Here is a 12,316-nt window from a genome sequence, read left to right as displayed (position 1 = left end):
TAGACTGATGAAGTAATTTTATTTACACAAACTGCTATAGATACCCTGGAATACAAAACTGACTGTTAAGTGGAGGCCTACAGCTACAGAGCACAATATCAACAGCATCATTTATGGCCTAAAAATTCAAAAACAAAAGGCTTGAATGTAACATTACAGCGTCTGTGCTCAGACACAGTTTTCACAGATGCAGGTTTGCACCATCTCTGCTTGGATGCTGCTTGAAAACATCAAGATAGCGGAATAGTATTGCCATTAAAGTGGGAAATATACAAACCAACATATAACACTCACGTGTTTACCATTACAGGCATTGGCCTGTCTGTTACACAGTCCCTTTTAATATTACTGGCTTCATTAGAAAAACAAATTCAGTGCTCTATGTATGATTTATGTTTTAATATCTTGAGGATATTTGCTTAAATCGCCCATCTGGAAACCATCCACAGAAACAGGTTTCGCTCGCTACAATCATCCCTCCAGTATGTATTTGTTGATAAAATATGCTGTTCCACTGCGCTTTCAGCATACATCATAGAGGATTAACCATGCAGTCTTCCCTCCTGTGCAGCAATGTATTCAGAAGCTGTCTCAGTGGGATAGTCGAAGTGTTTATCTTATAAAGTTACTGTGTAAAATTCTGACTTTTTGTCTCCAGGGTGGACTATAGGGGAAAGAGAGTAACTAAACAAGGGAATTAAATGGTAAAAAGATTAAAACTCACATAAAATCAAATTAATCTGTCAAATTCAGACAGCTGAAGCCATCTATTGAAAGAAGGACGGCTGTGGATTTTGTCCCCCACCACCTATGAAGGGTTGCTTTAGAACTACAGTAAGCAAAACCTGACTACTGTTTGAAAAAAAGGCCTCAAAAACTGAAAACTTAACTTTTAAAAAGGTTGTGGGTAATAAAGTAGAGCTCTTGTTTGAGCGGACATTCAGCAAACAACTTACAGATGTCAGCCACAAAGACACTGTTCAATGTTATGATGCTAATTCACGATGTCCTCACACCATCCTGAGGTCAGCACATCTGCAAATCTGAGCGCTGCAGGTGAGGCTCTTTAGCAACTTGTGCCGTTTGCCCTTAATGTCCTCCAGAGTATTTTGCAGACATCATGTCACCTCTTCAAAAGGCTGTTAATAGCTCTGACTTCATCAGTGGACAGTGGGGAAAGATTGTAGCCTCTCAGCTCTGGTTTTCCTGCAAATCAACAGAAAGACATACATCATGGTCACCCTTCATCAAAACTTCATGCATGATATTTGATTATCATGAAGCACTAAACAGACATTAATAAACTTAACTGCCTCAAAATTTACATTGGATGTTATTGTGACTGAAGTATTTCCTCAAAAATAACATTTCAACTTTTCAACTGCTTTACCGGATGTATGTATTGAGGCGTAACCCTTCCCTGTTAATTCTACAGCTTTATGACTGAATGCAGGCTGGACTCAGTTTCCATGATGGCTTCCAACAACCAAACCACTGGGAGACATTCAGTTTGACAACACATCAGCGGCAATTGGAGCACCATTAGAAACCGCTCGCTTCCTATACATGCATACATTACTGGAGACCAGCCATTCCTCCTATACGGACTGCATACACATTTGCAGATGTGATGTAAATATTTTTCCTCTGAGCTTTCATGAATCCAGCAAGCAGTGGTAAAAGTTCAAAAGATGAAAAAAACACAGGTCCAAATGGCAGAAACGTTAAGTTCAGAATGAATCCAAAGCACTTCAGCAGGGACTCTAAAGATACATGTCATTTATTAAAAATGCTTCTGCTAATTACACACTTCAGTTATGAGCATTTTCCAAACCTTATAAGAGTGGAGTCTGCACCACCAGCATCAATGGAAGTCTAGCGTACATACGAAAGATCAATTTAAATATTGCAAATTACCACTGAGGTTAAGAGCTGGATAAAGAACAAAAACCTAAATGTTTAAAATGATCACTGTACTTCCACACATACAATAATTCTAATGTAACAAATTCAACAATGTTGGGCAAATAGAACAATCCCAAAAATGCCAATAAACAAAAAAACGCCTTTTGCTGAAGTACTTTCAACACAGCACAGTGTCTTTTATGCAATTCTTGCAATATTTTGTTTATCTGTGGGAAAAAGAGGGATTTTCACCACATAACTACAAAAACTATTAGTAGAGAATTAGCTTATAGATAGACACCACAATTTATCAATGCTCCCTTAATATGTCACATACAGGTGAGAGTAGATACTAGTTGGGCAGCTGTGCACAGAGAAACTTCTAGTCTCCACTCAGTTACTGCAGTGAAGCGACTCAGATATGTGTACGACCAACAATTAGGTTGAAAAGACTTAAATGAGGTGTTATGATGTCAGATTTACTCAAGTTAGAATCTAATGATTTTATCTTTTCTGTTTCTGCCACAGTTTTCTTGAAGCAAAGCATTTTACATGTCAATAGTGTAATTAATCGCGCCACTTTAATCGTGGGAAACCAAAATGGTGATCAGGATTAATACTCCATTAACTGTGTAGCCTCACAACTGACATTGTATCACTATACTGAAACCAAATTCTACTTTTAAGTGTTTCTCTCCTTTTGCTGTGTGCATGTGGAGCCTGCATGTAAACAACTGTCACTTTGAAAAGTATGTGTGTATTCAAGAAATTTTCAAAGGGAAAAAATTGTTTGAAATGAAAAAAAAATCAAAACCTCCTGGACACTGCTGAACACTTTAATCTGTTTATGATGTCATGGCCCTGAGGCTTTCATTACTGTGCTGGGTTTTTTTTTTTTTTTTTACTTACATTGCAAGAAATGTGTAGTTAAAAGAATTTTGTGGAACTTTGTTTTAGGTACTAAATTAGGGTGTAAAAATACCAGATTTGTAGTTGGCACAAAAACACTGAAATTCTATGATTCTCAAGAGCACATGTCACAAAAAAATGTGAAATGAGTGTAATTCAATATAAACACCTACACAAAAACACAACATTATGTTTTGACAGAGTGAGCGGTATTGACAGTAGCCTTCTCACATTCTGACCAGCACCCAGCTCATAATATGAGCGACATCAGCCAAAACAACTTAGACTTTGTCAACATTGTGTGTGCAGCGTTGAGCCAGCAGATGTAGGTTTGCATTGCCAGACCTACATCCTTGAATAAAAGTTTCAACATACTTGCATAGACCTTATAAATCACGTCAGTCATGACTTTCTAATGATTCTTTTACCTCAGAATTTTCTATGATGGAATCACCGAGACCCATGCATCTTTGTCACAAAAAACAATCATGTATTTTGGTTCTGTCATAGATATACCAAAGGTCTTCTGGAAATATGACAAAATCCACATATGGTCTTTACTAGTGTATGGAAACTTTTGTTCATGGCTGTATCCTCCCAGCACTGAGGGATTGTCTGTCTGAACCACATAATTATTCTGCTATGGGAGGAAAAATGCTCAAGCATGTCTGTATTTTTTGTAAACCAATCAAAATCGTTTCAGGTGGTGCTGAGCCCTAAGCAGCAACTACGCCGGCAAAATAGTGTCACAGGAAACAACAAACAGATCATTCTTTGTACCTTGCATCTCATTGAGACGATTGACTTTTGCTTTCAGCCCTTGGCGAAGGTCATTTATCTCCTTGTCCAGCTGCTCTTGGTCTACAGATGAGAAACAAAGATCACAAGTGTTCAAATTGATTTGTAAAACAATTCTATTCTTATTCACAGCTAAAATGAAAATCTATTCTGTATATGCAGATTGTTTAATTTAGAAAACATTTACCTTTCTGAATCATCTCTTTTGTCTTGGATTTGGGAAATTTGATGAACATGCTCCCAAAGCAAACCTTCACTTTCTCTGCAAATGTCAGCAGTGTTAAATCAATCAGACATTATTTATATACTACTTTCCATACAAATGAAATGTAACACAAAGTGCTTTACAGATGAAAGTAATAAAAATGCAATAAAACAACACAAACAACCCCCAGCCCCATCATCATGTTATAAATTAAACACTGAAAATAAAAATATTTTAAAAAAAATAAAAATAAAACATGATATCTATTACTACCATACAGATAGATAGAAGGGCAAAACAGAAGACAAAATTCATAAAAACACAATAAGAAAATATTAAAAATGAAGTAATAAATGGCACATTGAAGAGATTACAATAAAAAAAGTGAATAAATGGAGAAATCAATCAATAAAATAAGTTCTAGAAGAGTAATAAATCAAATCTATGAAACCAATCAAAAGCATATCTAAAAAGGTAGATATTGAGTTTACTTTCATGTAATTACAATTACAGTGACATATACAACCAATATTCCAACTATACACCTAACTCATATCAGGATACTGAAGTATATTTCCACAGTGACATTTTGCAATTGTTTTTTGAAATTAGGCAATGAGTGTTCATAGTGAGTGTCTGAAGCAATGCTTTGCAGTGAGGGGTCACTTACCTGAATCTGACATTTCATGTTTCAGTGCGTTCAGTGCCTCCCTGTTCCTGTTTCTTTTTGTGTCCAGGTCCACAATCTAAAAAAAAATACAAGAGAACCTTAGTTCCTGACAATACTATGTAGGGAATGTTCAAAAAATAAATGACTAGCTCATTATGAAAGCTAAAAAGTGAACACATGTTTCCGTATTCCCTAAAATTACAACCAGTAGTCAGTTAAAAGCCAGTTCTTTAATAACAGCTAAGCAGCAAATACAGGTCAGTCCCTATATACAAGCCAGGAAAAAACATGGGTGGATAAACTCCTGCTGCTTGTAAAATAATCACAGACACAGAGAGAGTCTTCTTCCTGAAGTGGGTGTGTACAGCAGCAGCTTAGATCCATTTACACACAGTTTGGTACCTTTAAATATTGACAGAAAACCCACTAGAGTAGAATAGAATGACTTATTACCATTGCACAATGTACAACAAAATCATGCATTTACAAAATCAGACAAATATTTTTTAAGTACAGTATGAGATGTACAAATATCTATATAACATAAAAAACTGAAAAATCATATATGCAATTGTATCTATGAAAAGTTTGTTTCAAAAATAACTTGTTTATTAAGTGTACTAAGAACAATAAAAACAGTACTGTAACTGGATACTGCACAATGCTTAACATATAAGACAAAGTGTGGCTAATATTTAAGATTTTAAAAGTCCTGATTACAAAAAACTTTTTTGGAAATTATATACATTATCACTGGTGGAACACAGACTAGCACCAAGCCTCAAAATAAGCTAATGTTTATGGAAAACGTATCAAGTTCAGTAATTTACTAGCTTTCTTGGTGACAGATTTTTAAAATCTTAACCAGTTTAATGCCGTGGTACCAAACCATTTCCCGCGCGAGGATTGTTTATGCCACCAGAAAGACTATAAACCGAAAATACAGTTCAACTATAATAACTTGACTGAAAACGAAGAGCTCACAACCTCACTAGTTAGCTTAGCTGCTAACATTGGCCATTAGTTACAGTTCGGTTAGCAGTTAGCTCCATAGATCCTCCCAGTTGTCCGTGTTCTGCTTGTTACTAAACATGCATTGGTACCAAGTCAGTATTCAATCAAGACAGAACGATAATAAACTGAAAACATATTTAAGCTATAACAAGCTGACTGTTAGAAACGAGGACTACAACTACTAGTTAGCGTAGCTGCTAACATTAGCCGTTAATTACAGATCAGTTAGCAGCTAGCTACACGTGCTACGAACCGGTTATTGTTAGAGAGCCAGTAGTTAATTACCTGCTGTTTATTGGTGAGAACATCCTCTGCTGCCTCCTCAACTTCTGTCAAATATTCCAACACACGCTGGGATTCAGCGTCCATGCCGCTTGTGTAGCTACAAAAATACGTCCGGTGTGAAACAACGACTGGAAACCGGAAGTACCCACTGCAAAACCGCCGTCTTCTTCGTCTTCTTCTGGTAAGATATTTGTGGCAGACTACACTGCCCTCTATAGGTCATTAGTAGAGCTGCACAGATACTTGAAATCCTTGTATGGAACCCAGCCATGTGGACTCAGTCACAGATGTTCCACATTAATTATTGATTTCAGTGTTTTGTTAACCATCACATTGGGAAGTACCACAATTTCCTGATTGACTTGAGTCTGTATATATATGTCTGTATCACCTTTATCACCAAATCTCCTCAGGCTCAGTCTCTGTAAAGTAGCGCAGAGACTGCAAGTGAACAGCAATATTCAAGTACAATCACTAAATTTAAAGTGTAATTAGACTCATGCACTGAATTGGCAACTCAAGGACATTTATTCTGTTTGTTGTTTTTTGATTTGTTCTCGTGAAGATTCATTCTTGTAGTTCTTGTCTCATAGTTGCGTTGGCTTACAGGATGCAGCAGGTTTTTCCTTCAGGGATTTCTGTTTCTAACTTCATTGAACTGGACTGAAGTGAGCTTCCTGTCATGTCCTGCTGCAGAGTAACTCCAACAGTAGTTGTTGTCATGATCTTGGCAGTGAATAACTCCTTTCCTTGAGTTTTACTTGCTAAAAATGAAATTTAAAAAAAAGCAGCCTATGCCTTATGAGGTTAATCTGAAGAATTACACCTGTCAGTTACAACAGTTTGGTATCCTTTAATAACTGTTTTGATGATTTTTTGACAGACCCAGTAGTGTGAGCTACTGTTTACATCACTAGTAAACCTGCAGTGGTGGAAAATCTTTCATACAAATATATACATAGTGTGTTGTGCTGACAAAGGCTTACTGGGTTTATATAACTGAAAAACAAATAGAAGTCTTCATATATAATTATCCACAGGCTCTTTCACTTATGATCGATCCTGTAAACATCCACCGGAGCTTATGAGTGCAATCACAGCATTGGAGTAAACATCGAATAAATTAGGCAAACAATGTTTTATATAATATTAATACATTGACAATCTTGTTATACTTGTTGTCAACCCGTACCAGAAAGAAAGAATTACTGAAAACATACATTCATGTTCAGATTTTAAAAGTGGTGACTGTAGCTGTGGCCTTCAGATTACATACAGTTTCTAAATTTGGTGTTATGTAACAAACTCAACCTGTTTCGTCCTGCTTGGCCTCCGTATAGGAGAATATTTGGACCCAGGTAAATTGTCCATTATTGCTGTGACAGCGTCTGGTTTTATTTCCCGTCCTTTAAACTCAGCTGCCCGTCTACGCTCAGCTCTGGCTTTTCTGCTCTCAGAGCCGCTTCGTCTTTTCTCTGATCCGTTCTGGTGCCTTTCTACTCCACCTCTCCTCTGCTCTGAGCCACTCCTCCTCCTGAACCCACCCGTCCAGTAGTCCAACGCGTCTCCCTTAACCTCGCCAGAGTCCCTGGCGGTGGAGTGAGGCCTGCTGGAAGCACCTAGGACGGGGTTGCGGATGTTTCCTGAAGCTTGCATCCTCCTCAGATGGCTGTTGGTCCTCACGGGGCTGCTGAACCTCTGAGCTCTGAGGTCTCTCTCTGAAGACTGAACCCGACTCTCGCTGTAGCTCCTCTTGGGCAGCGACACCGGTAACCTGGTCCGCTCCAGCATCGGGCTCAGTCTGGTCTGACAGGCGTGGCTGTGGGCTGAGCGGCTGCACGGCGTGATGCAGGTGGAGAGGCGGATCCGGCAGAGAGTGCAGGCGCAGCCGGATAGCAGGGCGGAGTGATTGGCCATCGAGGAGAGGAAGGTGAGGGGGAAGGCACGCTGACACTGGAGGATGCACTTTGGAGAGCTGAGGCGTGATGAGGCGGCAGCCGGTGACCTCCGACAGGTGGATAGAACTTCTGACACCGCCAGCTTCCCTCTCTCCTCCTGGACAGTCTGGATCTGACACCACTCCAGCTGCAGCAGCCTCTCCAGATACCTTTCTAAAGGGCCCACAGGCCTCGGCCGGGGAGCCCCTCGGCCCTCCATGTTATAGAAAACAGCCAGCTGACTGAGGCTCCACGAATTAAAAGGTGGAGGGAGGAAGTCTGGGAAGTCAAACCCACCTGAGCTCCGTTCTCTGGCTCTGTGGCTGCGAGATGAGCAGAGTTCGGCCTCGATGACCTCCGGCCTGAGATCAAGCTGTGGAGGAACCCGGCTGCAGGGCGACACCGGGAGTCTTTCTGACTCCGACAGGTCGCTGTCACTGTCCTCATCTCCGTGGCCCCTCAGACCTCCCACCTCCAGCTCTGGTGAGCATCTCTCCAGCAGATCAGAGCTTGAATCGTACAGACGTTGGCAGGAAGAGGCTGCAGTCTGTCTGCTGCCTCTGAATCCGGTGTGTTTGTGTTCTCTGTGGCTGCGGCGCTGAGCAGGAAGCTGCACCTTTGACTCCATCCTGTCGTCCGCAGGAGACACTGGATGAGACTTGGACTCTGAGGTTCCCTGAGCGCTGCAAGGAAAAGTAAATGTCGTTAAATTAGGACAAATGCAGCACAGAATAACAACAAATCTGCTCAGTGACGTCACCTGTTTTGAGGAGTATTGCGTCTGATCGAGGAGATGTTTGATTTGTGCTTTCTTCTTGGCAGCAGCCTCTGCGATGACAAACGGATACAACATTAAATGACACGTTTTTCTCCTCACTAACAGATATTCAAGCTGTGAACACACTTGAAACTAATGCTAAACCTACTGATTGTTTTCACTAGTAAACAATGCAACTTAATGACATTTCATCTCTCGTATAAACATTGAGATGCCATAGAAATGTGTGGTATTTGTAAAAAAGCAAAAAAATAAATAAAAGCAGTGACTCCACACTGGATAGTTAGAGCTGGCTGAGTTAGCCTCAGCTAAAGCTAATTACCCAACTTTTTCTTCTTTTTTGTTTAAAAAAAAAAAAAAAAAGCCTTGATGTTCCTACATGTTAGCATGTTTCTCCCTGAGCGCTTCTGCTTAAAAAACAGTCTTTGAATCATCTTTTAGATTTAGTACTAATACCAATTCCAAAAAGATTCTTCAAACATCTAATGCTTTTTCTCTCTACTTCACTGTTTCTCTAGTTAGTTACTGCTACTGCCATGAATTAAGTTAGAAATTAGATATTGAACGGACATTCTGTTAAAAATAATTATGAGAAAATGGCATTAATACAAAAATATCCAATATAAATGGAAAGCATGGAAGCTACTGAAACAAAATGAATATTTATGAAGAAAAGTGTAATATACTATTAGTCATGTATTGACAGATGACTGATTTTTGACTTATTATTTATGTAAATTAACAAGATGATAAACTCAGAATTTAATGAATTTGCAATATTGTTTTATGCAAATGGACAAAACACAAGCTAATAAAAAGAATCTTCAAAATTTTGGCCTCACAAGTGCAGCTTTTAGATATAAAACAAATGTTGTAATCGCAAGGAGTTACCAAAAACGCATCCAAACCAAATGCAGCTTGTTTATTTTTTGTGTGTGTTTGGTTGTGGTCTCGGTATTTGCAGCATTTTTCTTATTACTTATAGAATTACTGAGGATTTGTTCTCTTCTGGTTATTGCAGTGTTTTTTCCAAGTTGCAGTGGATTCATCTCTAAAGACCACCACAGAATTCTCATGCAAATCACTCTACAGATTAAAAAAAAAACAATGTCTGTTAGATGGCATCTGAAGTTAGTTATGTACTCATGCTGATAAACCTATCTCCACTGTCCTGTTAAATATCCTACTACAAACTGTTTTCACGGCTCTCTGCGTTTGTAGATGTCTGAAAATAGTGACGATAGCTGTGTTTTGTCTGATGAAAACTAAAAATAGAAAATAGAATAGAAATACTTCACTGATGTCTTACAATAGCAAGCAGAAAGAGTGAAGTGATGACCACCAGAGATACAAATAAATAAGCAGGAATATCTGGTAAGTAAGGTATAAAAAAATAAGAAAAATGTACCAAAGTAGAAAACTATTTAGTTTGCAGTGATATTAAAGGGCTATTGCACGTTTTGGTGCCATATTAACACATTTAAATCAGTGAACTGTGAATATTTCGAACATGTAAAAACTCAATGTCAACATAAATATCTTTACATATACAAGAATCTGTGCAAATGAGTGTCTTCCTACTTAAGGACGAATCTGTGCAATATTAATACTTCTCCATCCACTCATGAAACAATCTGTGTAACGCCATTGAAATGTGTAATATTTTTATTTCCACATCCAGAGGACTTTGGACAACCTGAACTATGTATATTTTTGGTTTATTTTTATTTTTGTACTGATATTTCTTAAATGTTTGCACTATCCCATTTGCTGTTGTAACAATGTAATTTTCCCGACTGTAAGAATAATAAATAAATTATCGTATGTTATTATTTTTTAAAAAAATTTTGTCAGTTACATCAAATTGAGAAAAGCAACAAATCCCCACATTTGAAAAACAGCATATTATTTTGAAATATTTTATTTTATTTTTTGAAACTAATTTGCAATCGTTATTTTTCTGTCTGACAGAAATGCCAGTTAATCAACACTTACTTTCTCATGATTATTTTCCTGGCTGGGCAGCGGGTATTGCGGCTGCGGGGTTCTCCTTTGTGACTGCCGCCTTCCCATCTTGTTGCTTGAGGAAAAATGCAGAAAGAAAACAGCAGTTAATGCAGGCAGCAGCGCGTAAAAATGCATAGATGTAAATGGCAACAAAAACATAAAGCGGTGCTCTGCGGGGCGAACATGGCGGAGCTCTTTGTAATGTTTTCACATCTCACAGCCACAACCGCAGTCTCCCCGCCGAGGCGACAGCAGCTGAGAACACCGACAAACACCGTCCTGTCTGCACCGTTTATTACCGTGTCGGAATAATAACGTGATGGTGAGGCTACCTGGCCACATTGGGCCTATTGTTGCTCCACGCAGCCTTCTTCTTCCACTCCCTCTCCCTGCTGGAGACCCTCTCCACGCACCGCGGTGCCACCCTCTCCTGCAGAATGCTGCCCATCCCAGCCGAAAGCAGCACCAATGAAATGGGCGAGTGGGCTGTTCACGGGAGACACGGAGCTGTGATCATAATGAGTGGAGACCCCAAATCCACCAGATGCATCCTCTTCATCTGTGCTCACGGATTTGTTTTTTTTTTTTTTTGCGTGATGAACAATTCAGCCGACGTCCAGCAGAGCGCAGTAGCACCTGTTCACCTCATAGGGATGGTTTATAGGAATATATACATATATACCTGTTCAACTGCATGTCAACGCAAATCCCTGATCAGTCAATCACATGGCAGCAACTCAATGAATTTTGACATGTAGAAATGGTCAAGACAACCTGCTGAAATTTGAACTGAGCATCAGAATGGAGAAAAAAGGTGATTTAAGTGACTGAATGTGGCAGGGATGTTGGTGTCTGCTGTTCTACTGGGATTTTCACCTATAATCATCTTTAGGGTTTACAGAGAATGGTCCAAAAAAGAGAAAATATCCTGTGAGCAGCAATTCTCTGGGTGAAAATGTCTTGATGCCAGAGGGCAGAGGAGAACGGTCACACTGGTTTGAGATGATACAAGGGCAACAGTAACTCAACCAAAGCATGCAGACGACCATCTCTGAACACACGTCAAACCTTGAAGCACATGAACTACAGCACCAGAGGACCACACTGAGTGCCTCTCCTGTCAGCAAAGAATGGGAGCTGAAGCTGAAGCTATAGTTTCTCTAAAAATGGAAAATAGGCGCAGTAGCTCAACTGGTTGAGCAGGTGACCCACAAACCCCCACACAGCGGTTATGGGTTCCAGTCCAACCATAGCCATTTGCTACATGTCCTTCCTCCACTCTTGTCCCCACGTTTCCTGTCTCTCTCTCGCTCTCTCTCCAATGTCCTGTAGAATAAAGGCCAAAAAAAGGACAATAGAAGATTGGAAAAACATTGTCTGGTCTGATGAGTTTCGATTTCAGCTGTGACATTAAGATGGTCAGAATTTGGAGTAAACGACATGAAAACATGGATCCATCCTTCCTCGTATCAACTATTCAGGTTGCTGGTGGTGTAATGGTGTAGGGGATATTTTCTTGGTGCACTTTGGGCTCCTTAGTACCAACTGAGCATCATTTCAACTCCACAGCCTACCTGAGTATTGTTGCTAACCATGTCCATCCCTTTATGACATTGTACCATCTTCTGATGGCTACTCCCAGCAGGACAACGCTCCATGTCACTTAGCTCAAATAACCTCAAACTGATTTCTTGAACATAACATTGAGTTCACTGTACTCCAATGGCCTCCACAGTCACTAGATCTCAATCCTGTAGAGCACATTTGGGACATAGTGGAATGGGAGATTGGCAACATGGATGTGAAGC

General features: G+C 39.5%; 2 protein-coding genes across 3 annotated transcripts; both read right to left on the bottom strand.

Moving 5' to 3' along the window:
• Positions 1 to 5,941, bottom strand: pdrg1 (p53 and DNA-damage regulated 1). The gene is made up of 5 exons (XM_023288040.3): positions 5,787 to 5,941; positions 4,488 to 4,563; positions 3,800 to 3,874; positions 3,595 to 3,675; positions 1 to 1,206 (listed from the first exon to the last, which is right to left on the bottom strand). The coding sequence occupies exons 1-5, from the start codon at positions 5,868 to 5,870 to the stop codon at positions 1,124 to 1,126; spliced, it is 399 nt and encodes a 132-aa protein (XP_023143808.1). The 5' UTR covers positions 5,871 to 5,941; the 3' UTR covers positions 1 to 1,123.
• A 678-nt stretch (positions 5,942 to 6,619) lies between these two features.
• fam217bb (family with sequence similarity 217 member Bb) lies at positions 6,620 to 11,108 on the bottom strand. 2 transcript variants are annotated; one of them, XM_023288038.3, is made up of 4 exons: positions 10,841 to 11,108; positions 10,497 to 10,581; positions 8,484 to 8,551; positions 6,620 to 8,406 (listed from the first exon to the last, which is right to left on the bottom strand). In XM_023288038.3, exons 1-4 carry the CDS (start codon positions 10,954 to 10,956, stop codon positions 7,080 to 7,082), a joined length of 1,596 nt encoding a protein of 531 aa, XP_023143806.2. In that variant the 5' UTR covers positions 10,957 to 11,108; the 3' UTR covers positions 6,620 to 7,079. The 2 variants fall into 2 exon arrangements, with proteins under 2 accessions (XP_023143806.2, XP_023143807.2); XM_023288039.2 differs by having other exon boundaries at positions 10,808 to 10,939.
• Positions 11,109 to 12,316: the final 1,208 nt, after the last annotated feature.

This window comes from Amphiprion ocellaris, chromosome 5 (assembly GCF_022539595.1).
Source record: "Amphiprion ocellaris isolate individual 3 ecotype Okinawa chromosome 5, ASM2253959v1, whole genome shotgun sequence".
Classification (NCBI taxonomy): Eukaryota; Metazoa; Chordata; class Actinopteri; family Pomacentridae; genus Amphiprion; species Amphiprion ocellaris.
The sequence above is the reverse complement of the archived record's forward strand: the minus strand, read 5'-3'. Positions and strand labels throughout refer to the sequence as shown.